Source organism: Planococcus citri, chromosome 1 (assembly GCF_950023065.1).
Source record: "Planococcus citri chromosome 1, ihPlaCitr1.1, whole genome shotgun sequence".
Taxonomy (NCBI): Eukaryota; Metazoa; Arthropoda; class Insecta; order Hemiptera; family Pseudococcidae; genus Planococcus; species Planococcus citri.
In genome coordinates, this window is record NC_088677.1 from 20,588,105 (window position 1) to 20,614,776 (window position 26,672).

General features: G+C 37.8%; 2 protein-coding genes across 6 annotated transcripts; one reads left to right on the plus strand and one right to left on the minus strand.

Annotated features, from left to right (window-relative positions):
• The first annotated feature begins 31 nt into the window (after positions 1-31).
• LOC135849796 (uncharacterized) lies at positions 32-5,501 on the plus strand. Of its 2 annotated transcripts, XM_065370387.1 has the most exons (6): positions 32-180; positions 409-449; positions 876-969; positions 1,056-1,201; positions 1,723-1,800; positions 4,861-5,501. In XM_065370387.1, the coding sequence occupies exons 1-5, from the start codon at positions 177-179 to the stop codon at positions 1,792-1,794; spliced, it is 357 nt and encodes a 118-aa protein (XP_065226459.1). In that variant the 5' UTR covers positions 32-176; the 3' UTR covers positions 1,795-1,800; positions 4,861-5,501. The 2 variants fall into 2 exon arrangements, with proteins under 2 accessions (XP_065226459.1, XP_065226458.1); XM_065370386.1 differs by lacking the exon at positions 1,723-1,800 and having other exon boundaries at positions 33-180.
• Positions 5,248-26,672, minus strand: LOC135849792 (mucin-2-like). 4 transcript variants are annotated; one of them, XM_065370378.1, is made up of 8 exons: positions 24,143-26,672; positions 20,117-20,232; positions 15,284-18,852; positions 6,642-6,752; positions 6,444-6,535; positions 6,137-6,331; positions 5,917-6,045; positions 5,248-5,380 (listed from the first exon to the last, which is right to left on the minus strand). In XM_065370378.1, the coding sequence occupies exons 2-3, from the start codon at positions 20,148-20,150 to the stop codon at positions 15,284-15,286; spliced, it is 3,603 nt and encodes a 1,200-aa protein (XP_065226450.1). In that variant the 5' UTR covers positions 20,151-20,232; positions 24,143-26,672; the 3' UTR covers positions 5,248-5,380; positions 5,917-6,045; positions 6,137-6,331; positions 6,444-6,535; positions 6,642-6,752. The 4 variants fall into 4 exon arrangements, with proteins under 4 accessions (XP_065226450.1, XP_065226451.1, XP_065226452.1 ...); XM_065370379.1 differs by having other exon boundaries at positions 6,444-6,531; positions 14,544-18,852; XM_065370380.1 differs by having other exon boundaries at positions 6,171-6,331; positions 14,544-18,852.

Below are 26,672 nucleotides of genomic sequence, written 5' to 3' on the forward strand. Positions count from 1 at the left end.
CATGAATGTAACTTCAAACTTCTTATAACCTCACCTTATAATAATTGTGTAGTGTTCTCTGTTCCATCGTCAACGATAGTGTCTGCGTACATGTTATCTAACTAAATACTTCGTGTGGGATAACTAACGTTATTCTGTACCGGAATTGAAAATTAACCACGAACTAAATCCGCAAAATGGGTAAGCTTCGTCAACTAATATAATATTTTAATATTAAACCGAGATATTTTTCAATTCAACAGGTGTTTCATTGCATATAGTTTATTGCTTTTATGGAATGTACGAATAATTTTATGGTTGTTCGATCTCATATGCATATTTATTCTTGATCCACCATTGAAGTCTCCAATAATATAGGGATCTGTCTATATTTTCGTTCGTTACTTTGAAATTATTTTATTGTTTCAGGTAATTTATCGTTATTCGCCGTACTACTTTTAGCCCTTGTGGTAAGTTATACCCAATTAAATCGTTAATTTACGATCATTTTTATATCGTTATAATATTCAACCTAATTAAGCACATAAGTTGAGAAAAGATCACTTTTTCGAGATTATAAGTTACACGGCATGCATAAAGAATAAATTTCGATTTTCGTCGTGATTTTATACAGTAAACCTTCATCTTCAACCGTTGATAACCGTAGCTTTGCAAATAATTTAATTCGAAACGCTTCATTTTCTTCGCTTTACCTTGACATTCGAGCGAAATCATTGATTGTGCCGACTTTTGTACCTGATTTTATGTATTTCAAAGAACAAGGTTGATGTTCTCTTTTTCTTTCTTTCGAACTGGAAAATAATTACGCTCTCGTTCTATTCAACTTGGATTATCGAACTAATACTTACCTACCTATTTGGAATTATTTTTCGTAGGCGTTCGTCCATGGCGGTGACATGATGAGGAAATCCATAGTTTTCGATAAGAAAACACCGGACGTGTTTTATTGTCCGCAGCAAAAACCTAAAAGTAAGATTATTTTCTTTCGTGTTGCATTATTGTTGTGGCATCGTTGACCTATCTAGAAATGAATCCACGTTGAATTTTTTTTTTAGGTTTCGATAAACTGTACGTTCATGCCAAACCTTTGAGTAAACTTTGCGAATTCGATGGAAAACCTCCACCAAAGGGGTACAAATCTGACTGCTATCATGATTTGGATGAAACCGAATACGCGTGTAAAGAAAAACACAGAATTATGGTAAGCGTAATGTGTCAGAAGTCATGAGAAATTGGTTGTTTTTTTAAATATTTTGTAGATTTAACGTTCGTAAATATTTTCGTCTCATAGGTATCGTAATTACTTTCGTAATTGTTTCAAAGAAAATTTGGTCGAAATCAAACATACGAGTACCTAATCAAAAGGTTATGGGCTTTAAATAAGGGCATTCATTCAACATCTGTGTTCGGTTCTTTATAATCTCATTATAACCATTTTTCACTGCAGAATTCTAATTCACAGTGAAGTAAATTGATCGAACATCTCAATCAAATTAATTATTACTTTTAACGACAATAACACCATCATTAATAATCATACAAGTACAACCTAATTCGTAATTCGGGTTTAATCTTCATCGAGAATGAGGATTACCAACGCATAAATCTTCCTGCACAAATTGAAAATGAGAAGAGACGAGAGAGATTTTTTTCTCTAGTTAATTACTACTCTAGTTACCTATACTACTAACTATACATAGAATCTATCCTTATTTTATACAGAAAAGACTACCGAAAAAGAGTTTGGAGAAATTACTCGAAGCCACAGAACAGCAAAGCGATTTTAAAGAATAAGTAAAAGTATGATTTTTGTATTTTTTGTTTCGCACGAATTGTAAAGAATTTATTGATTGAAAATCTTCCACACCTTTATACGCTGCAGCAAGTCCTATCTACTCGTGGCTGCCTACTTCTGAGCTTAATGGGGCTTTTAGGTCTATTGTACCTAGAAAACCTTCTCTATATGCACATAGCATTTTTCATATGCTATTTTACTGTATGATTCAAACGCTTAGAATGAATTATTTTGCATGAACAAAAGTATATGAATAAGATATTCCCCACAGCTTATCAAATGTTGGAGTATGGAGTCCTCAAAACGAATCGTTCGAATTGGAAATGAATGAAAAGAAACTATGTTGGTGTGTAATTATTGACATCGAAAGTGTGAAATGAGCAATTTATCCCATCTCTTAGGGTATTTATTCCCATTTCAAGAGAAATAGACTTGAATGATTAATCGATATCTCGGTCCAGTTGAATATTTCAAAAAATGTTTACCTAGGTACCTACTTATCACATCCATTTTAATGGTATTAATGGTTCGCTTTTTTAATCATAATTTTACTTACGATTAGTTTGATATTTAAAGGCACTTTCTGCTTAACGCTTCCACTCATGTATAATGAAAATCCCTCTAACTTATGGTGCACTTCACGCAAGCGTTTTTTTTTCACTTTCATTTTAATTATTTGCTTTTTCTAAATCACATACAATCGAATTTGAGATGAGCATGTTGAGAAGGACAAGGTAAGTGCTAATTATATTTCAATATTTGCTTGATAATTGAACAAATGTTATTTTTTTTTGCTCCCTTTTAACTAAAAAGAGAACCTCTTGAGGTGTCACACTCCGATTTGAACGGAACTGCGATTTTTGGAAAGAGCATAGTCTAAAACCCCCAAAACCAAATTTTCAGATGGCCAAGTTCATTTTTGGCGAATTTTTGAAAATTCAAAATGGACTGTTTTTGGCGATTTATGTTTTTTTTTTTAAAGTACGAACCTGATCAGTAAAAATGGTCAAAATAATTCCCAAAAATAATATTACTTATTCAAATCCAAAATTTCACCATTTCCAGCCATTCTGGAGCCTCCAGCGCGATTTTTCAATTTCTCCAGAATTTTGAATTAGCTTCAAAAAGCGTGAATATGAAGTTGGGCAGCTAAAAATCGAGTTGTATATTACACTCGACCTGTTTAACGAGTTTATCCACATCTGAGCCGATTTTGAGAGTGACACCTCAACAGTGGTTTTTTGACCAGCTTTTTTCAAAACTAAAAATCCAAAAAATCAAAAGTTTCCCGTTTGTGTGAAAAATTTTGAAATTCACGCAAATTGCTGTATTTTGTCCAAAAGTTACCCTCCAAATCCAAATTTCACAATTTCCAGCAATTCTGGAGCCTCCAGCGCGATTTTTTAATTTCTCCAGAAGTTTGAATTTGCTCCAGAAGGCGTGAATATGCAGTTGGGCAGCTAAAAATCGAGTTCTATATTACACTCGACCTGTTTAACGAGTTTATCCACATTTTAGCTGATTTTGAGAGTGACACCTCAAGAGTGGTTTTTTGAGGTGTCACTCTCTCTTCAAAACGGCTGGAAATGGTAGAATTTGCGCTCCGAGAGTTAGTTCTTGAAGAAATACATCAATTCGCACAAATTTCAAAAATTTCCTCACAAACGGATATTGTTTGATTTTTTTTGGATTTTTAAATTTTGGAAAAAGCTGGTCAAAACGCCACATTTGAGGTGTCACTATCAAAATCGGCTCAAATGTTGATAAACTCGTTAAACAGGTCGAGTGTAATATAGAACTCGATTTTTAGCTGCCCAACTGCATATTCACGCCTTCTGGAGCAAATTCAAACTTCTGGAGAAATTAAAAAATCGCGCTGGAGGCTCCAGAATGGCTGGAAATGGTGAAATTTGGATTTGAATAAGTAATATTAGTTTTGGAACTTATTTTGACCATTTTTACTGATCAAGTACGTACTTTCAAAAAAAAACAAAAATCGCCAAAAACAGTCAATTTTGAATTTTCAAAAATTCGCCAAAAATCGAAAAATGAACTTGGGTATCTGAAAATTTGCTTTTGGGGGTTTTAGACTATGCTCTTTCCAAAAATCGTAGTCCCGTTCAAATTGGAGTGTAACACCTCAAGAGGTTCCTTTGTAAGTTGGATCGTTTTAGCTTGATAATTGAGATACTGAAAATTTCTGCTCGAAAAATTTATTTTGATTTTTTTTTTGAAGGAAATAACATCGGGAAGCATGTTACTTAATTCCAAAACGATTATTTTAAATCCTCACAATCTGGATTTTGGATTTAAATGAACTTTAGTGGATTTTGAATTTTGGATTTGAAATCTTTTTTTTTCCAAAATCCTTAATTTTAATAATTTTGCAATAAAAACGTTTCAAAATTCCGAATATTTTTCTGTTTTTTCCCCACTTATCTTCACTTAAATTTTGGATTTTGAATTTTCGATTTTAAATCCACTTTTTAAAAAGATTTTGGATTAGAAATCCGCTCTCTGAAAGGATTTTGGATTTGAAATCTATTTTTGTAAGGTATTTCGCATTTGGCAAAAAATTACTGGAGGCTCCAGAACGGCTTGCAAGTATCTCCAGTCGACTCAGCATAGTAAATTTTCACTTTCCAATTTTATTGGGTAAGACATATGACATATTTTGTGGAAATTTTGGGTTTTAGAAATCAGCTCGCGGCTTCAAAACTGCTCAAAATAGCTCGAAACCGTTTCCAATCGATTCCGGAGGATCGAAAATAGAGTCCATATCAAATTTCAGCATTCTATTGTCAACATTTTAATTTTTTCCCATTTTGACTCAAATTTAGTTTTTAAAAATGAATCAAAAAGCGCACTTTAGCTCCTGGAATGTCGACTTGTGATGTATTTTTGCATGCTCTTCCAATTCAACTTTGTCCAATTCAATTTTTTTACCTGCGGGATATCTTTCTTATAAGAATAAGTATCTTGCCTAAGAAGCCCTGTGCACTCTGACCAGCAGAAAAAAATTCAACCTTGACTAATATACCTATACGTTTTTGATACGTTTTCAGATGAGACTTCATCCACCTGGCGCATTAAGCGAAGAAGAATCCACTAAATTGGACGAAAACAAACGTGTCATCAAAAGAGTAATCAAAAAAATTAAGAAACGACAAGATTAGATATTTTCTGCTCGTATTGACGTTATAAAGTCTCGCAAATGTTAATAAGTACTTATTATGTTTACGGAATCGGTGTTTTTTTTTACGTTTGTAATTTTTCTCATTTTTAATTTTCTTTTACTTAATTTTTATTACGTATTTTTGAAGAACCAACTGTCAAGGAACGGTTTATAGTTCTTTAGACCTACTTAAAACTTACTCACTTTATTTCTATTATTTTTTTTTACGATGATTTAGGACGATTGAAAACAAAATCAAGACTCAACAGTATCAAAATATTGTGATAATGCATTTATTTTTCAACAAAATTTTGTATTATTTATGCTACTTTTTTGCTTCGTGATTATCTAAATGGTGAAGTGATTCTCATCCGCGTTAAATTCTTTCTGGCGTTTTGACGAAATAGGTACTGAAACAAAAATAAATCATTTCGCTTATTAATCCTCTTAGAATTAATTGGTGTAAATTTTTTCGTAAATTGGTAATAAAATGTTCGTACTACGTTTTTAAATAAAATATTGTCAAACTTATTCGTATCATTAGAGTGTTTAAATTGGAGTTCAGAGTGAATTTCGGATTTTCAACTTCATTTGATGAAATTTTGTGGGGATTTCAAGTTTCAAAAACCTGCTAGAGGCTTCAGAACTGTTCAAAATGGGTTGAAACTGTTTCCAAATCGATTTGGCTGGTTAAAAATAGGGCACAGCCCAAATTTCAGCTCTCCAGGTCAGTTTTGTAGAATTTCGTTTTTTTCCTGATTTTTGGCTGAAATATGATTTTGAAAAATTCATCAAGAATCGAAAAATGCAAGTGATAATGTCGAATGCTTCGTCTGCAGATAATCTTTCAAGAATGTGCTAAATGAAACGAGATCATGGATGAATTGGATCATCAAGAATGCGAAACTATGGAACTGAACTTTTAGAAACAAAAAGTATTACTTACCGAAGCAAAAATTTCAGCTTGTTGAGCAACTGCGGTGCCTCTTTCAATGGCAGCGTATTGGAAACATAATACTTGATCGAATAAATCTAAATTATTTGCTAATGGTTCTAGAGCATCGGCAATAGCTACCTGTGAAAAATGAAAATAATGTAAGTAGGTAGAGGTACGAGTATATTTTCATTTTTAAAGAACTCCTGAGTCGACATAGAAATTCATTTACCATCGATAGATGGGAAGCAGAAAACAATACGAACATGATGCAAGATTATGTAGAGCGAGGATGTTGAAATCGATAGCAATTTCGCAAGCAATGTCGATTCAAATAAAACGTTTCGTTTTGATTTATCCAGCAGCACGTTTCTCAGGTATGGAACAGATGCCATTACATTAGTACCGTCTTTCTTCACAATCGAACCTGTGGATTATGCACGTAGGTATTGTTAAATACACTGAAAGTCTAGGCAGGGTGCGAGTTAATGCGAAAGAACAGAGTAAGTACCTATTACACCGGAAGCCTATATACTTACTTATTTACAGATAGCGATGTTCGCCGTTCATTTACATTTCATAACGATGTAGAAGATGTCTACGATACCGTAACGAGACAACGGAGTACTTCCTTGAAAAATAAATACATATAGACTTTTTTTTAACCCGTTTTCTGGATCTCATAATTTTGCACTTTAACGTACTTATAAACATACCTACTTTTACTATAGACGTACCTTGTTTGGTTGAAATGGAAGTGACCTGGCTTTCAGCCTGTTGCCGGCGAGTTTCAAAGGTTGTCAGCGACAACGACGCATCAACTCTTTCTGCCGAATATGGTTCCATACCTGTGAACAAAGTATCCAAGTAATGAAAAACATGTGTACCAATACCAAAGCAAATGACAGGTATGTCTATGTACATCGTTAGGTCTATAGGCGAAGGCATCAGTCTGCCATTTGCAACTTTTTTTAGACTGATTGTGATTACTTTTTGGTACTAACTTTCACACTCAAACAGCATTACAATAGGTTACATGCAAGTCACAAGTTAGAGTACAAGGCAACAGCAGCACTATAGCAACAGTAAGGTAGGTGCTTATATGTATATCTATTGTGCAACAAATTTTCAGGTAAACGTAGCTTGTAGGTTTTGGTATAGGTACCGAATGAGGCAATGGCCAATACTGCTTCTGCCCTGCGCGAGTGACGAGCACAGTCCCAGCCCTAAAATTTTCAGTTTTTCACTTAACTAAGCACGTCACAGCCAAGTAGCCAGCAAGTACTTGATTATTTACATTGTAATATTACAAGTAGGTATCTTTTCTTTTACTCCACATTTGAGGCCATCAAAGTTGTGTCATCAGCATACTGGAGGTTGGAGATCCTTTTATAGCCATCTATCAGTAAGTATCAGGACACCTCCTCGCCATTTTTCAGCTCTATCTGAGCCATCTATGATCTTCCACTTGTTTCAAACAATGTCTGTCACTACAGCTGGTATTAAACAGTGTCTGTCTGAAACTCTGATTTTGAATAGTGTCCGTCACTACCTACCACTTGTTTTGAACAGTGTCTGTCCCCACCACTGGTTTCAAACGGTGTCTGTCACTACCACTGGTTTCAAACAGTGTCTGTCACAAACACTTGTTTGCAACAGTGTCTGTAACTACCACTGGTTTTGAACAGTGTCTGTTTCAAACACTGGCTTCAAACAGTGTGTGTCACAAAAAACACTGGTTTTGAGCAGTGTGTGTCACAATCACTGGTTTTTAAACAGTGTCTGTCACTACCACTGGTTTTGAACAGTGTCTGTGACTACCACCAGTTTTAACCAGTGTCTGTCACTACCACTGGTTTAAAACAGTGTCTGTCACTACCACCAGTTTTAACCGGTGTCTGTCACTACCACTGGTTTTTAAGCAGTGGTTGTAACTACCACTGGTGTAAAACAGTGTCTGTCACTACCACTTGTTTCAAACAGGGTCTGTCACTACCACTTGTTTCAAACAGTGTCTGTCACTACCACTGGTTTTTGAGCAGTGGTTGTAACTACCACTGGTATAAATCAGTGTCTGTCAAAAACACTGGTTTTAAACAGTATCTGTCACTACCACCAGTTTTAACCAGTGTCTGTCACTACCACTTGTTTCAAACAGTGTCTGTCACTACCACCAGTTTTAACCAGTAGGTATCTGTCACTACCACTGGTTTAAAACAGTGTCTGTCACTACCACCAGTTGTAACCAGTGTCTGTCACTACCACTGGTTTTTAAGCAGTGGTTGTAACTACCACTGGTGTAAAACAGTGTCTGTCACTACTACTTGTTTCAAACAGAGTCTGTCACTACCACTTGTTTCAAACAGTGTCTGTCACTACCACTGGTTTTTGAGCAGTGGTTGTAACTACCACTGGTATAAATCAGTGTCTGTCAAAAACACTGGTTTTAAACAGTATCTGTCACTACCACCAGTTTTAACCAGTGTCTGTCACTACCACTTGTTTCAAACAGTGTCTGTCACTACCACCAGTTTTAACCAGTGTCTGTCACTACCACTTGTTTCAAACAGTGTCTGTCACTACCACCAGTTTTAACCAGTGTCTGTCACTACCACTTGTTTCAAACAGTGTCTGTCACTACCACCAGTTTTAACCAGTGTCTGTCACTACCACTGGTTTTTGAGCAGTGGTTGTAACTACCACTGGTATAAATCAGTGTCTGTCAAAAACACTGGTTTTAAACAGTATCTGTCACTACCACCAGTTTTAACCAGTGTCTGTCACTACCACTTGTTTCAAACAGTGTCTGTCACTACCACCAGTTTTAACCAGTGTCTGTCACTACCACCAGTTTTAACCAGTAGGTATCTGTCACTACCACTGGTTTAAAACAGTGTCTGTCACTACCACCAATTTTAACCAGTGTCTGTCACTACCACTGGTTTTTGAGCAGTGGTTGTAACCAGGGTTGTCATTTTACGTGTAGAATAAGTTATTCTACGTCTACATGTAAAATAAGTAGAATATGTAGAATATCGACGTAGACTATACGTAGAATGTAGAATGTAGAAAAAGTTCTGATTGGCTGTTTACCAGATAAGAAATGATGAAACGTGATTACAATCTGCAGCTTTGAGCTTAGCTTACAACTTACAATAAAATAAATGTAACAATAACAAATTGACCAAAAGTTCATTAATTTTTTTTTGGTGAGTTTGAAAGTTGAATGCATGGAGAAAAAAAGAACAAACAAATAAAGTAACTTTGAAAGTTGAAACCTATCAAAATGTGTTAAAACTTTACTATTCACGAGAAATTCCAATTTTCAACAAATGTATTTTTTTTATCATTTCTAAAGAATTTTGAGCTCAAAATTGAGTCATAAATTTCAAAATTTGAGATAATAATTCATAATTGAAAAAGAGACATGCCATGGAACCTTCCAACCTATTGCTGCAAATGCAATGGGTCGAAAATTTGAAATTATGAATTTATGAGAGGAATTTTTCAATTTTGAATATTTTGAATTTGATTAAAATAATTATGTTTTGAAAGTTTTTAGAGAATCTTGAGCTCAAAAAATTGAGTCCTGATTTTGAGATAGGTACCTAATCGAAAAAAACTAAAATTATGAGTTTATGATGAAAATATGTTTTGATTGAATTTGAACATTTTTGGAAAATTTTGAGATCATAATTGAGTCATGATTTTGAGATAATTGAGAAAGTGTCAAGTGACCTATCAAAATGAGGTGAAATCACATGAGAAATTCAAAATATTTTTCAATTTTCAACCAGAATAATTATTATAATAGGTAATTTGTTTGGGTTGGGTTGGGTTGGGTTGGGTTGGGGTAAATGACAAATTCAGCTTCTACTAAACTTTTTTCAGCATTTTTGAAGAATTTCAGCATTACAATGGTAAAAACATAATTAATTGACCATCCAAAAGCTTAGCAAAGTTCAATTTTCCAGCAAATTAGAACATTTTTTGCATTTTTTCAATTTATTCTACTTATTCTACATATTCTACGTAGAATAAAAATTTATTCTACTTTACATATTCTACATTTATTCTACATGTTATTCTACATTTTACATTCTACGCTGACAACCCTGGTTGTAACTACCACTGGTATAAATCAGTGTCTGTCAAAAACACTGGTTTTAAACAGTATCTGTCACTACCACCAGTTTTAACCAGTGTCTGTCACTACCACTTGTTTCAAACAGTGTCTGTCACTACCACCAGTTTTAACCAGTGTCTGTCACTACCACTTGTTTCAAACAGTGTCTGTCACTACCACCAGTTTTAACCAGTACGTATCTGTCACTACCACTGGTTTTTAAGAAGTGGTTGTAACTACCACTGGTTTAAAACAGTGTCTGTCACTGCCACTGGTTTTAAACAGTGTCTGTCACTACGACTGGTTTTGAACAGAGTCTGATCAAACACTGATTTTCAAACCGTGTCTGTCACAAACACTGGTTTTGAAGTGTCTGTCACTACTACTGGTTTAAAACAGTGTCTGTCACTACCACCAGTTTTAACCAATGTCTGTCACTACTACTGGTTTAAACCAGTGTCTGTCATAAACACTGGTTTTAAACAATGTCTGTCACAAACACTGGTTTTGAAGTGTCTGTCACTACCACTGGTTTTAAACAGTGTCTGTCACAAACACTGGTTTTGAAGTGTCTGTTTCGAAAACATTGGTTTTAAACAGTGTCTGTCACAAACACTGGTTTTGAAGTGTCTGTCACTATCACTGGTTTTGAACAGTGTCTGATTCAAACACTGGTTTCAAACAGTGTGTGTCACAAATACTGGTTTTGTGCAGTGTGTGTCACAAACACATGGTTTTAACCAGTGTCTGTCACTACCACTTGTTTCAAACAGTGTCTGTCACTACCGCCAGTTTTAACCAGTGTCTGTCACTACCACTTGTTTCAAACAGTGTCTGTCACTACCACCAGGTTTAACCAGTGTCTGCCACTTCCACTGGTTTTTAAGCAGTGTCTGTCACAAACACTGGATTTGAAATGTCTGTCACTACCACTGGTTTTGAACAGTGTCTGTTTCAAACACTGGTGTCAAACAGTGTGTGTCACAAACACTGGTTTTAAACAGTGTCTGTCACTATCACTGGTTTTAAACAGTGTCTCTCACCACCACTGGTTTCAAACCGTGTCTGTCACTGGGCTGTTGAACACAACTTGAACGTATCGTTTCGTTTCAGTTGAGCTCTTTGAACCAAACTTTTTCATTATCCTGTTTCTTTTCATTCCATAAAATTGGTATCATTTTGTTCCATGCCATTTTGTTTCCTTTCAGCCAAAAAAAGTGAGAATAGCAGACATTTTTATTAATAAATTATCATTCATTGTGACTAGCAAAAAAAAATTGGCAAAATATTTTTCTAGGGGCACTTGATATCAAGCCCGTATCCAGGATTTCCTCCTGGGGGGTGATGAATGACTCATAAGTAGGGGACAAAAATCAGAAAATTCCCAACGGGCTCATATGTATAAAAATGTCAATAGTAGGCACATTGCAGACATTTTCATGCTGAATTTGAGCTTGAAAAACGTGTTGATCAGAGTGAGGTTTTTGAAATTTATCCAGTAAATTGTTTATACCTATTTATAATGAAATTCAGACAAGCACGAGCGAACTCGAAGCGAGGGCAAAATTTTGGACATTTGTCAATCCAATGAGTAAAAAATACTACATTTCTGATTGTAAAATTGATTTTTCTGGATTTAACTTGACACTCCTCACGTCCTCACAGTCAGACTTGAATAATTAGTACCTACGTAGTTTGTTCAACTAGGGAGCGATAATGATTTTTGACGATTTTCAAGGTTTATTGCCCAAGCGTCGCGAGGAAAATAATTCAAAATTGTCAAAAATCATTTTTACTCCTGAGTTGGATAACATATTTTTCGTTGTGAGGGAGAAAAATCCCAGTACCTATTCAATTCCAATAATGATCAGTAAGCTGGAACAAAAGGAGCACTTTTTCTCCCTTATAATAACGAAAAATATGCATCCAGAAATTTCAATTTCAAAAAAAGGAAAGGAAACAAAAGCATTAGAAATTCATAATTCAAAAAACAAAAATAATTAGTACATAGATTATGCAACTACCTAGAGAGATAATGTGATTTTCAATGAATTTTGAAGTTTGTAGCAAATTATCTCCCTAGAAACATAAAACAACATGATTTTTTTCCTGTGATTCAATGCAAGAAATCGTAGGAAATTATATTAACCTAAGGATTTTTTGGCCCTGGGGGGTGATTGTACCCCAATTCACCCCCCTGAATACGCCCTTGCTTGATATATCTGCACTCCATGTATACTTCCAGTTTTGAAGACTTTGACAGGTAGGTTGTCAGGTCCATGAGCTTTATTGTTCTTTAGATAGTCCATAGCTTTTACAGACTTATTATATGTATATGACTGAAGGTTCTTTTTCTTTTATGTTGTTGCCCAGTGGATTGCTACTCTGAGCACTATCGTATCCTCACTGTATAATGTTTAGCAGTACTTCTACCACACTTTTGCAATTTCCTTGGTAATAGTCTTTACCTCGCTCCATTCATCTCAAATGATTTCTCTGCTAGTTTTGAATTCTCAGCTTACAGAGCTGATCTTCTGGAATAAGGCGGTGTGTTTCATTTTTTTCAGCATGAGACTCAATTTCTTCACATACAGAGGATATGTAGGTGTAGGTGTTCCTATCTTATCATGGTGAGCAAGCTCGTTGAGGTGCTGAGTCACATATTTCTTCTTACGCTGGTATTTTGCATCATGTGGGATATCCCTGAACTCTTTGATCAGTGAAATGGTTCCATCAAAGAACCAGTTCAGCATCCCAAGATACAGTGCTATTGATCCCCAGTCAATTTGTGTGTACCTCTTCCTCTAGATCAAACGATACCCTTTTTTAACCTACCCCCTCCCTACTTGCAGATGAAATTTTTTTGGTCATTTTCATAATTGTGGGAGTAGTAGGAACTGAGACTGACATTGTGCCAAGTAAACTTTTCATCACCAAAAAATCCTAATAACACCAATTTCTAGAACACTTCTTGCCTTGAGGATTGCAGACTTGAGACTGAAAGACAATGTCACTGTTCATGGTTTTCGTTTGCATTTGTCTAAGTCCGCAGAAGGAGATTACAGTGTGCAACACATGAACACAAACATGCACAGGCACATGTGCACTCAAAACAAAGACGATAGGCGATGGGTAGTAAGAGTAGGTAGAGGTGCTACATGGGTAGTTCTACCAATTTTACACTTTTTGTGTCCGTGTAAAATATCACTTACAGTATGCACATGAAAAGTAATGGTGAATGGTTTTGTCAATAAAAGTTGTCCCCATCTAACATTTTCAGGCACTACAATGAATTTAACCCCCTCCCCCCGGGCCACAGACCCCCTTATATGATCAAAAGTTCCATCGTCATGGCTGTCTTACATTTCGTTTTTAAATAGTTACATCGCTGGTTAGCAAAGAGTCGTGATGTTCTGCAATTTTGACATTCGTTTTTTTATTCCTGAAAACTACACAAAAATTACAGTATGAACACAATTCACTTCAGTGACACCTATATGCTGTGGAGTGACCTCACACCTCTGTCTTCGAGTTTTTGTTCCCTCGGCGTGGTTAATTTTCAATGCATTCCCAACGGCTCACTATTTACAAATTTTGGTGTTTGAAAATGGCAAAACTGTTTAAGCAGTTAACCAAATCTTGTCCCCTGATAAAATACTGAATCCGAACACTGCTATCCAATATAAAAACGTGATTCCATGAAAATATGGTTATTTATCTTTTGCCGATTCTTTCGTCATGGTTTCTCAGCTTCGCCATACACAAACAGAGAAAAACTGAGAAATGTTGAAAAATTATTATGTGGTGAGTACTGATACTACTTACACTAAAAAACACGAAATTTAAACAATTTTACATTTATATTATCCCTACTTAATGAAGTTTTATCCACCGTCATGGGGAATGATGTTTTTTCCTTCGTCATGGAATTTATACTTTTTTGACCAAGCCGGAGAAATTTTCACCTAGAAATCCTTAAAATTCGTGGTATATTCTCAATTTAAAAATTATTTGAATTACTGAAACACATTTCTTAATTTTGTAGGTGATCAGTTCTCTCAAAAAAGACCAGTTTTGATTCGAAATTTGCAGAAAAGACCCACATTTTCAAATGGCTCTCCCCCCTCCCCTGAGAGATATGAATTGGGCACAACACTATTAATGAAGCCTCAAGTGTATATATTAACCATTCCAACCAAAAAAAAATTCTCAAAAAATTTTTTTTTGGCGAGGAAACATACTTACTGCAAAATTGTGTAAAATTGATAGAACTACCCACATATGAAAATTAGTACCAGGTAATTTGTGTAGTAAGTTCACAAAAATGGTCATTCACAATTGCGTACAAGTAGACAAACAAAATACAGTCACGAAACGATCAAGGCAATGATGGTGAAATGAAAAAATGAACAATAAAAAAAAGATGGTTTGTGTAATATGAGTGGCGTGATTAGGTAAAGGGGAAAATGACACACATTGCAACGCTACTGTAGGCTACATTCAAAATACATACACTTCTATGTAAAGGTGAAAAGTAAACTAGCATCTAGAAATGAGTCTTGGAGTCTGTCGAGCTTTGGTTGTGAATTGTAGCTTGTATCACAAATTTTTGTATCTGACGGTGGTGAATGACTGCGTTGACACCGCACCGCCCCGCCGCCGAAGAAATTCCGCAATTTACTGCATGGTAACAAGTAGGTAGGTAACTATGATACCCCTTAGCTGGGTAGGTTTTGGTCGCAGTCACAGTAGCGTGTCACGTAATGCGTCACATTCATTCTTATTCAATTGTAGAAGTATATTTTGTAGGTAGGTATCACAGAATCACAGCCAATTCATCACAGGTAGGTAATGGTTAATTTGCAATTGCAATTATGATGATAAATTTAAGAGCAGCGACAAATATCGAATCGAGTCGAGTGTCCAGTTTAGGGTGGTTAGGTAGATAGGTAGGTAGGTACAGGTGCGAACTAAAATACTGTATGCTAAGGCGAAGTGCGCTGCATAGATCCGATACATATACAGGGTGTGCAAAAATATCGAGTACCCTAAAAAAAATTTCTGCTAAATCTTAAGGTAGGTCACAGCAAATGATAATAATTATAGCACATGAGGGGATAATATTCCACCAATCATATGTATCTATTTCACATTGCCAACCTATAGGTATTTTGATAAAGAACATTCTTCAACGTACTCGATATTTTAGCGCACCCTGTAAGTACGTATTAGGTAGATAGGTATGTACTCGACCTAGTGATTGGCGATTCTGCCACTAGCCTCTTCGAAAAGTATCTCGAAAGCTTCGTCCACGTGTTTAAAATCTTCATTCAGCTTGTCAACTTTGACCTGAGAAGTTCCAGAATGCGTGGATATGCCAGAAGCGCTACCTGTCGCCGTATACATCATCGTCTGCTTCTGCGTTTGCGACCTCGATCGCTTATCTTTATTCAAAAACTGCTCGACAGTCTGCTGTTTAACAGAGATATCTTGGGCACTGAAGGCTGGTTCATATTGCTTGGGCATGCAGCTCAAATTATGTGTAGATTTGGCTCTCGGTATATTTTGCCGAATCGGAGACGGCGGCTTGGCTTGTTTCATTTTTTCCATAATCATCTGATGCCAAGACTCAGATTTCTGCAGCACCGACGGCATAATCACAGGAGATTGAGGCGGAGATCTGCTCTGCTGCACGACAATGGTCGGTGAAACTTTGGTATGTGCTGCAGCCACCGTCAGCGGTTTAAAGTAAGCTTTTTCGTTGACTTGCGACCACGAAGTTGATGCCGGCGCTCGCAAGTTGCCGTCAGCTGCTCGGCTCATGCTTTCGAATTTATTCTTTTGATTTTGGACGAAAAATTGCTCTGGTAAATTCTCTTCGCTTTCGTTTAACGTTACGATTCTGATTTGTTTTTTGGATGGTTGCGGAGACTCATTTGGCAACGATGGCGAAGAAGATGATTTTTGGGATGACCACGTTTTTGGCTGGGTTTTTGTGAAATTCTGCAAACTGGGCGATTTTTCCGCTAATTTTTGATATGTATTTAGTATGGAGGACTGGTGATGTTGCTGCTGTTGTTGTTGGCGTTGCTGCTGATGCTGATTTTGTTGCTGTTGATGCTGCTGATGCTGTTGGTGCTGCAGTTGCTGTTGTTGTTGGTGCTGCTGATGCTGATGCTTTTGATGCTGCTGCTGCTGCTGATACTTTTGTTGGTGCTGCTGTTGGTGCTGCAGTTGCTGTTGTTGTTGGTGCTGCAGTTGCTGTTGTCGTTGGTGCTGCTGATGCTGATGCTTTTGTTGCTGCTGCTGCTGATACTTTTGTTGGTGTTGGTGTTGCTGCTGTTGGTGATGCAGTTGCTGTTGTTGTTGGTGCTGCTGATGCTGATGCTTTTGTTGCTGGTGCTGCTGTTGGTGCTGCAGTGGCTGTTGTTGTTGGTGCTGCTGATGCTTTTGTTGTTGGTGCTGCTGTGGCTGCTGCTGCTGATGGTAAGTTGTTTTACTGTTGACTACGGTCGCTACAGACTGCTGAGGTTTTCCCATGATTTTGGCAACAGGTGCGCATTCTTCCGAATAATTATCTGTTTGTCGGAATTTATTCCACTGCTGCTGTAGCGGCAGCGTTTGCGTTTGCATTTCCATTGATGCATGAATATCGCGATTCTGACTTTGACTCTGATTCTGATGCAAACGCTGCATTTCTGCTGTTGTGGATGGGTGAGTTTGAACGACCATGTCGTTATTTGGTGACGTTGGTAAAGACCTGTAAACGGCGTTGGGGTCACCATATGCCGAAGGAATGGAAGTGCAGACATTGAAGGAATCAATGGGTGGTGAAGTTACAAAAAATGCGGGACGAGGCGAGCATGGTTGACTGGAGCTGCCGCTGCAGTTGCTTTGTGAAATGTAAGAACTAGGCTCGTTCAAGAAGTAATCGGGTTTCGGGTAATACATGCTGGGTGTCAGCGGTTTTTTGCGCGAATTGTCATTGCTGTGGGGATCTCCAAATGGAAGTCGGTGCTGGTGTTGTTGGTGTGGTTGCTGCTGTTGCTGATGATGAGGATGAGGATAGTGAAGATGTTGAGGATGAGGATAATGAGGCTGATGGGGATGATGATGCTGTCGGTCGGCCGGATACCGTTGAGAGTGGCTGATTTTGCCATCAGAGGCTGTCGCTGGTGGGTAGTATGTCTTAGGAGCATGAACTGGTTGGTCAGCACTTGGGGCAGTCGTTGATCCCATTTTAAAGGCCGACGATTTCGGCTTGCTGGGGGCAACAGCCGAGTCCACTACGATGGGTGACGATGGGGCATGCATATGAAATGGGGCCACCTTCGTGACTGGTTTGAAGGGTGACTTTTGAGCATGAGTAAAGCTGTGACGTGGTAACGTGGCAGATGTTGGTCGATGTATGGGTTCGAAAAAAGACGCACTCGGTTTGGCCACTGTAGACGCTGCCGCTGCCGCTGACGCTGGTGTCGGAGTCGGCGTAGGCGTTGTAGGCGAATCGGTGCTTTCAAAAGCAGTCTTAATGTTGGAAAAACGAGCGCTCCACTGGAGTCCACCTGCTGCGGATGGATTGTACGCCACCGTTTTGGAATGAGACTGCGACTCCTCTTGTTTGGTTTGCTGTAGAAATGCGGCGAATTTTTTATCGTTTTCGGTTTTCAATTGCAGCGTAGGTGGTACAGGTTGGCAGCCACCGACGGCTGCCACCACCGGTGCCACTGTGGTTACCTTGATAGCTGCGTCGTTGTGATAACGTTTTTGATGATCGTCGCCCCAAGCCCAAGAATCACTCGGATTCGGCACATCGATGGTATTGGCCCGTTTCATACGAGTGCTTTTGCTGTTCTTACGCTGAAAACGAGACGGCGTCATTTTCTTGAACGACGACAAAGGCTCATTGGCCGATTGGCATAACCAAGGTGGTGCATTCGTAGCTGCCGGAGTGGTTACGTTTGTTTCCTCTCCTGCGCTGGAGACGTCGCCTTCGTCGCTGGTGCAATACAAAGGAGCTGACGAAGGCTGCGGCTGCGTTTTCGATTTCGATTTAGTCAACGTTTCGTTGACCTGGTGCGCATCAGATGCAGGCGATTGCATTGTTATCGGCGTAAATTTCACCGGTTTATACCCCTTACTGGTGCTATTCGGCGAATCGAATTTCATAGGCTTGGACGCCGGTGCTGGTGACGGCGTCGGTGTGCAACTTGACGTAGCTGTGGCGGCAGCGTCTTCATCGTTATCGTTATCCAATTGATTTGTAACGTTTTGAGCGACTGCTAGCCATTTACGAGCGTCGTCCAGTTCTTCTCGACTGACTCCGATGGTGTGTCTGGCTTTACGATTTCGCCCCGAAACGGTTCCGGCGTTGGTGGCTGGTTTAGGGGACAGCAACTGTTGCGGAACAGGGCTGGTGCCGGCGCTAGCGCTGCTCGTTTCGCCTCCACCGGCGCCACCTGATACTTTCAAACAAGACTGCAGTTTATTAACCAGTGGAATTATAGATGTACGTCGGGCCGCATCCAGCGCCGGTAATGCGTTTTCTAATTTGTTCAAAGCTCCCCGCACCTCGTCCAGAAGCTGCGGATTCAGCAGCCGTAAGTCTTCTCCGGATTCGGTTCCCGAGTCTTCGATGGCGGTGGTCACATTTTCGCCGCATCGTACGCTTTGTGACTGCGGCTGCGACTGCGATTGCAGCTGCGGTAATATCGTAGCGAGTGGCACGCCGCTGTGATCGCCGTGATTTCGCGTATACGAATGCGGATCGGTGGTGGCGGCGACGGCGGCTGAAACAGTGGGCGCTTGCATCGGTTCTGAACACCCTGCAAACAGCACGAGTTTCACACAATTGTATGATTGTATCAGAAAAAAATCATCTCTATTTTCACCCTAAAAAGCGTTTTTTGCCCCCCTGGCCGTGGTGGGGTAAGGCGGGGGAGGGCATTCCGCCATTTCGCCTATTTTAATGGGGTGGGGAGCATTTTTAAGAAATCTGGTTCAAATTGCTCTTTATATTCTGTATCTGTATGTTTCCAGTGATTAAAAGTGATGGTCGGAGGGGGGGCGCATATGGATCACTTGCACCCCCTTCCGATCCTCCGGAACTACTTTTTTCTTAAAGGGGGAGTCCTAAGGAACATTTCTAGCCCTTGTCCTAAAAAAAAGTGGCCCTACATACAAAATGGCGGCCATTTTGATTGACAGGTCAGCCTAAACAGCAGATTTTGCGTTCCAACATAGGACTAGCAAAAAATTTTTTAAACCGTACAAAGGTAGATCGGAAGATCAGGCAAAAATTCATCACCTGTTAAAATTTCAAGTGCTTAAGTGCCTTTTCGATATTTGTTGAATTTTCAAAAATCAAATTTTGGCCAAAATGTGAGAAAAAAATCAAAATTTTACCAAATTGACCATGAAACCTTTCAAAAAGTCATTGGAGGCTACAAAATTACTTGAACCCACCAGAAGTCGTCTTCAGAGGGTGTTAAAATTGGAGTGCATAGTTAATTTCAGCTTTCCATTTCCATTTTGACGAAATTCTAGGGAAATTTCTAGTTTCAAAAATTTACTGGAGGCTCCAAAACGACTTGAAATTTACCTGCAGTCAACTTCACAGTGTATTGAAATTATTTTTCAGAATTAATTTTGGCTTCCAACTCCGTTTGATGAAATTTTGTGAGAATTTCGAGTTTCAAAAATCTGCTGGAGGCTCCAGAACTGCTCAAAACGGTTTGAAACAGTTTCCAATCGATTTGGCAAGTCGAAAATAGAGTATATCCCAAATTTCAGCGTACTAGGTCAATTTGGTATAATTTTGATCGGCGGGGGGGGGGGGTGCAAGTGATCGTTATGCGGGCCCCCGACTATAAAAGTAAATTGAATAACATTTTTCCAATATACAAAAATTTATGATAAAATTTTTCTAATATACAAAAATTTATGGTGTCCAGATGAAACTTCAATTTTCATTAAATGTGCCATCAGACTGATTTATTCATCGTTTACAAGTTCAAATTTACCTAACCATTCGCGTTTACAATTACAGAATGTTACTGTTTTATTTTAACAGGAGAGGAGTTCACTTACTTTGAGTGGCGGAATCAGGATCGGTGGTTGCCATAGCGTTACGTGACGGTCTTACGGATGATGTCCCTGCGAAGCTCTCGTGAACGTTGATTCGCGTAATCGATGTTGGATTTCAGCTGTAACAAAATGTCAATCTTTGATTATATCTATCTAACCAAAGATCGGAGTACCTCATTGATGACGCCATAGCACTACATATTTCTCGCTTTTTTTCAGAAAAGTTATTATTTTCAAGTTTTTGGTTACCTACAATCTACATACTCGTATATTGGAAAAATTATATTTTTTCACTTTTTTTTTTTAGTAGAAATAGGTAGATAAGTGATTTACATAAATTTTGATGAGGACTTTTCTAAACTAAAATCTTATTTTCGAACCCCGAACCAATTGAAAACGGTTTCAAAGCATTTCCAGCTGTTCTGGAGACTCTTGCAGATTTTAGGGGAGTTGCGATTTATGCCAAAAATGAAGTGTAGTAGAATTATTCAAAAGTACCCTTGCAACCCATCAAAATTATCAATTGTGCGAGAAATTGAATATTTTGACAGAAATGCTTTTTGAGCATGTTTCAAAAAATCCGAGTCAAAAATTTGGTCCTGATATTGGAATTTTTTAACAAGCACAATCTATCAAAATAGGCTAAAATTTTGCGAGAAATCAAAATACTTTGACAAAATCTCTCTTTGAGCAATGTTGAAAAAATCCAAGCTTGAAAGCTTGAAATTGGGTAACGATGTTTGGAATTTGAAAAAAAAAATTGTCAAACAGCCTTTCAAAATTAGCTAAAGTTGATTCACGGTCATTTTCCCGAATTCGCCAATTTCCGAACGGACATTTCCCGAATGCCAGAATCCTTAATTCTTTGTTTCCCGAAATTTCAAAAAATTTTCTTTCAAAGAATTAAATTTTTCATCCAAAAATTTGAACAAATGAGCACATATTGAAATTTCGAGAAATCAGACAAACTTAATCAAGGAAAATAATAGACGTCGTGAATGAATGAAACAAATCAAAAAAGATGAAATTTAAAATTTAAAAAGGCTTTGAAAAAATCGGATCTTCAATAAAAAGATTGAAACAAATGAGCAGGAATGCAAAGTGTAATTTTGTAAATTAAAATGGTCCAGAAAACAATAATAAAATTTGGCAAGTGAATTGAAAAAATTTGAGTTAGTTGATCTGAAGTGGAAAAATCAATCTAATGTGTGGAAAATGTCAACACCAATCAATAAAATGACTAAACAAATGATAATGCAATTTAAAAAGTCGAAATTTCAAATGCAATAGATCTAAAAAAACAAAGAAAAATTTAAATGTTTAAAAATCACTTGAAATGACATGTTTTGAAAAAAACCGCAAAATTATTAAAAAATTATAAGTGCTGAAATTTAAAATTCGAAGTAGTCTTGAAAAAATCGGATCTGCCATAAAAAAATGAAAATTTGGAAAATCAATAATTCAGGATTTTTAAATTCGGAATGAAAATATTCGGGAATGTGGTGATTCGGGATTTTGGGTTTTGTGAAAAATCCAAATACTGATGCAATATTTTTTAGAACGATTTCGAAGAATTTTTAGCCCAAAATTTATTCATGATTTTTGTTTTTAATGCTGTGACGAAATGGGTTAAAATTTTTCAAGAAATTCAAATGGGTCATTCCACTTTAATTCAGCCGACGTTTTTGAGTCATGTCCTTCCATTTCGCTCAATTTTTTTTCAGTGTCTACTCACCCAATAAGTAAAAAACCCACAATCACTAATCAGTTCGGTCCCAGCCCCCTTAGGGGGCTGATGGGGAGGGTCAATTATTTCCAGATTGTCTCGAGGTACTCAACTTCAGCAGCGCATGCCTCCAAAGCTATGATGCTTTGATCAAAACTGATTTCCCAGTTCGAAAGGGCAATACATTTTAAACTTTCAAAGTATTTTGAAATTTTCAAAAAATGTAAGTTCAAATTTCAAAATGGCGCTTAAGTAGAAGCTACCATTTAAAATTCTGAAAAACTGTCTACACATGTAAGTTCCTTTAGCTGCTTTTTCGAAACATTCAATTTTTGAGATGGGACTTTTTAATGGACGGAGAGCACCCTCTCCCCCAAATTGGGGCAAAACTTTCAAAAAAACAGATCTGGGGCATGTGATATATCGAGTTGTATGTTTTTGGCGACGCTGAACACGAATATGCCGTCAGATTTTTGATTGAACCTCATCCACGGCCTTGCACCTCCCTAAATGGGATTAAAGTTCCAAAAAGTATTTTGTTCGTGCGACACATGGAACAGTATGTTTTTGGTGACGCTGAACACGACGTCAAATTTTTGATTGAACCTCATAATATGGAAATCATTACCTACTTGTTGGACTAATACCCCCTTTGAGGAGATGCTGAGGGCCGTGGATGAGGTCCAACCAAAAATCTGACGTCGTATTCGTGTTCAGCGTCACCAAAAACATACAATTTGATATATCACATGCCCCAGATTTTTTTTTTGAAAGTTTTGCCCCAATTTGGGGGAGGGGGTGCTTCCTCTCTATTGAAAGATCCTACCTCAAAAATTGAATATTTCAAAAAAGCATCTAAAGGAACTTACACGCATGGGAATTTTTTCAGAATTTTAAATGGTACCTCCCACTTACAGCACCATTTTTAAATTTGAACTTTCAACTTTTGAAAATTTCAAAATACCATGAAAGTTCAAAATGCAATGCTTTTTTGAACTGTGAAATCAGTTTTGATTAAGGTATATCATAGCTTTGGAGGCATGCGCTGCTGAAGTTGAGTATACCTTGAGCCAATGTAGAAATAATTGAAGCCCCCCATCCGCCCCCTGAGGGGACTGGGACCAAACTTGATTGTGGGTTTCTTACTTATTGGGGAGGGGGGGTAGGTATGGTAAAAAAATTCGAGCGAAATCGAAAGACATGACTTTCAAACTCGAATTTTTTTTGTCGAGTTGACATGGAATGACTCAAATATTTTGGCGGATTTCAAGTCCAAAATTGGGTGATAATTTTCACAAGTTTTAAAAGTGTCGCACGACCTCCCAAACTAGATTAAAATTCGGCGAGTGATTCAAATATTCCAAAGAAATCATTTTAGCGATTTTGAAGAATTTTGAGCATAAATAATGAAGTTGAATTAGAATGAAAATCGAAAATGTATGTCTGAACTTTTTTGACCTCTTTTTATCGAGTCCTCAATTGAGTCGATTTTCCGGAATACGACGTATAATAATTTCTGAAAACCAATCAAATTTCAAGTTGGCAATTTTTCAAAAATGCTCAAAAAGTATCGATACAAATTCCCGATTTTCTAACGAAAGGTTTGCCCATATTATTGCAAAAAGGCAGAAAGAGCAGTCAGAATCAGAGCCATCAATCCATTATCATATGATGTATGAAGACTCAAAATAAGAATCAGACACTTTTGTACCATTTAAATGCAGATACATACAGATATCGTAGAAGAGTCAGATAACGTCATCGATGAACTGAATAATGATGAAAAACAAATAAAACAATGAACGAACCAAAAATTAAAGTTTAGATTGATACTTGGACTTGAATTTATTATTGTACCCATGCAATATTGTGATTTCGATTTCTTAAAAAGAATTTTCGTTCGTTCAAATGTAGGTACATAAGTACCTACTCAGGTATAGGTAAACCTAAGATTGAACTGTAGGTACATAATTTCGTTGAATAGATGATACATTTTTTCCGATCCGTTCTATTGATAAAACGAGTTGAGCGTAATGTAGGAAGGAGAAGAGGGGGGGGGGGTATTTCGTGATATTTACTGCTTCTGTTACCAGGAATAAGAATATGTGGGAATCTGCGAGAATATTCTGAGCATATTCGGGAATATTATTATCATCAGAGATTATTCGCGTAGTTCGGAGATGATTGGGTGCTTTTGACATTTACAAGAGTAAATAGGTCTAATCATCCTACTAACGTAAGCTATGTTCCGAATTCCGATATTAAAGATACTGGCACTAGCGACAGTCCACTTGACTTCTTACCTGCTGCTGCTACGACCAAGAACCAGCACTTTTCCTTTACTTCTACCGATTCGATCGCGTTATTTGACGGTTTTTGCTGCGTTGTAGGCGACGACGGTAATGGAAATCACTTGTCACCAGTTTGTAAAAAAACAAAGCACCGCAAGCTGTAAGATATGGCTGGAAGTATTACCGATTTCATGAGCGATTATGTTCCTAGGTATAGGTGCGAAGACGCAGAAGCATAACTGTGCTTGAGTGTGATCTGATCGTTTGTTATTGCGATTGCTATTACGATAGATACATCGATTCGCGACAGTCCGAGGTCCAAACCAAACCAAATCAGAAGGTAAAATCGAAAATAAATCACAATTTGAAACTTCGCAAATTAACGATAGCTTAAAATACAACTATTTCAACTGCAGCGGCGATGACGGCGATCAAACACAACGCATATAAAGGAGTCGAAGAAGACGAAGCGACATTTGTGGTGGAGGGTGCGACATGCGAATATGTACAGTACACTGACCGACAAAAGCGAGAAGAACGCGACCACGGCGACGAATCAATTCGGCGATTCGGATACCTATTATCACTACCTACTTACTACAATTAATATGCGAATAAACGACGATTGTCGAATTCTGCGACGTAAAGTACTCGTCGCAGTCGCAGAGTCCTGGTCGTAGGTACGTAATCGTAAATAAACGTTGTCGCTGCTGTGTGTCGCGACGTTGACGTCGTAGTCGTCGTAGTAGTCGTCGACGTTTCTTATAATACAGATTGATGAAACTAAACGAATGTCGAGTACGGTTCGTACCAAAATAGGTATGATTGTGCTTTAGCAGCCAACGTTGAAGCATTGCGATCTATTTTTATGTACGACTTGAACTACTGCGAGTATTTGCCGGCGCCGCGCCACTGCTGCTAATCACGATGAAGACGATCGCGGTGATGAAGGTGGAATGGTAAATGTAGCGCGGCGCTGGGCGCTGACGTCCAATTTCTTTCCCTTTCTCTTTCTCCGGTCGCCTATTTTCTTCGTTTATTATTTTTTTATTTGCTTTTTCGTCCCCCCTCCTTCTCTCATACAAGAACAAAGTACGAACATACGCCGCGCAGAAATTTGTATCGATGCCAATTCACGAGAAAAGAATAAATTCGCGATTCGCACTAATGCAAGGGACCTTTTTTTTTTCGTTTTTAATGTTTAGTTTTTACAAACAATGCAACGTAAGTTCTGATCTGAAAGTCTGCAAGTCGCGTCGACCTACTCGGCTACTCGTGCTTGCATTCGCCAATAAAAGCAAAAGTATGCCCTCTGGCGAATTAGTTTGCAACTAGCGTAAGTTAGTCTATTCTAAGATTCACGAGGAAAAAGTGCATCAGTCTTGAAATCAACGATATCGTAATAATTTGGGGCGAAAAGTTTATTTGAGATAACGTTAGTATCACTTCAACATTTACGAAAATGACATGAAAAAATCTTCATCGTGGAAGTGGGGAGGAGGGCAAATCGAAAGCATTAAATACGCAGGTAGGTAATGATTTTCTTATAAAGAATATAAAGATGAACCAAATCCAAGATTGGATTTTTTTTAAGTAAAAATATTTATTCCTTTTTTTCTTTTTTTGAGAAAGGGGATGATTTCCACTGTTTTCATCATGCAGACCACCCCCCCCCCAATTTGGGTAAAACTTTCAAAAAAAAACTGGGGCATGTGATATATCGAGTTGTATGTTTTTGTTGATCCTGAACATGAATATGAGGTCAGATTTTTGATTGGACCCCATCTACGGCCTCCAGCACCTCCCCACGTGGGGTGAAAGTTCAAAAAAGTGTTTTGTTCGTGTGACACATGAAATAGTATGTTTTTGGTGACGCTAAACACGAATATAACGTCAGATTTTTGATTGGAACCCATACACGACTCCCAACAATTTTTTTTGGGCTTTAACCCATTGGGGGAAGTTCTGGTGGCCATGGGTGAGGTCAATTTGAAAAACTAAGGCTATATTCGTGTTCAGCGATATCGAAAAAACATTATTATTTCATGCGTTACACGAATGAAACCATTTTTCCGGCTGTTACCCCCTTTGGGGAGGTGCTGGGGGCCGTTGATGGGTTCCAATCAAAAATCTAACGTCATATTTGTGTTCAGCGTCACCAAAAACATACAATTCGATATATCACATGCCCCAGATTTTTTTTAAGTTTCACCCAAATTTGAGGGAGGGAGTGCTCGGTGCTCCTCTTCCATTAAAAGATCCCATCTCGAAAATTTAGCATTTCGAAAAAGCATCAAAAAGCACATCCATGGACATTTTTTCAAAATTCTAAATGGTAGCTTCCACTTATGCAGCGCCATTTTGAAATTTGAACTTTCAATTTGAAAGTCCAACTTTCAGCTTTCGAAAATGTCAAAATACTTAAAAAGTTCAAAATGCAATGCCCTTTCGAATTGTAAAATCAGTTTTGATCAAAGTATCATAGCTTTGGAGGTATGCGCTGCTGAAGTTGAGTACCTCGAGACAATGTAAAAATAATTTG

Excerpts from the sequence above, each read along its gene's own strand:
- LOC135849792 (XM_065370378.1), bottom strand. The coding sequence starts at position 20,150 with ATGGCAACCACCGATCCTGATTCCGCCACTCAAA. Across the intron at positions 18,853-20,116 it reads TCCTGATTCCGCCACTCAAA|GGTGTTCAGAACCGATGCAA; the intron begins GTAAGTGAACTC and ends TGCTGTTTGCAG.
- LOC135849796 (XM_065370386.1), top strand. Across the intron at positions 450-875 it reads TACTACTTTTAGCCCTTGTG|GCGTTCGTCCATGGCGGTGA; the intron begins GTAAGTTATACC and ends TATTTTTCGTAG. Across the intron at positions 970-1,055 it reads TCCGCAGCAAAAACCTAAAA|GTTTCGATAAACTGTACGTT; the intron begins GTAAGATTATTT and ends TTTTTTTTTTAG.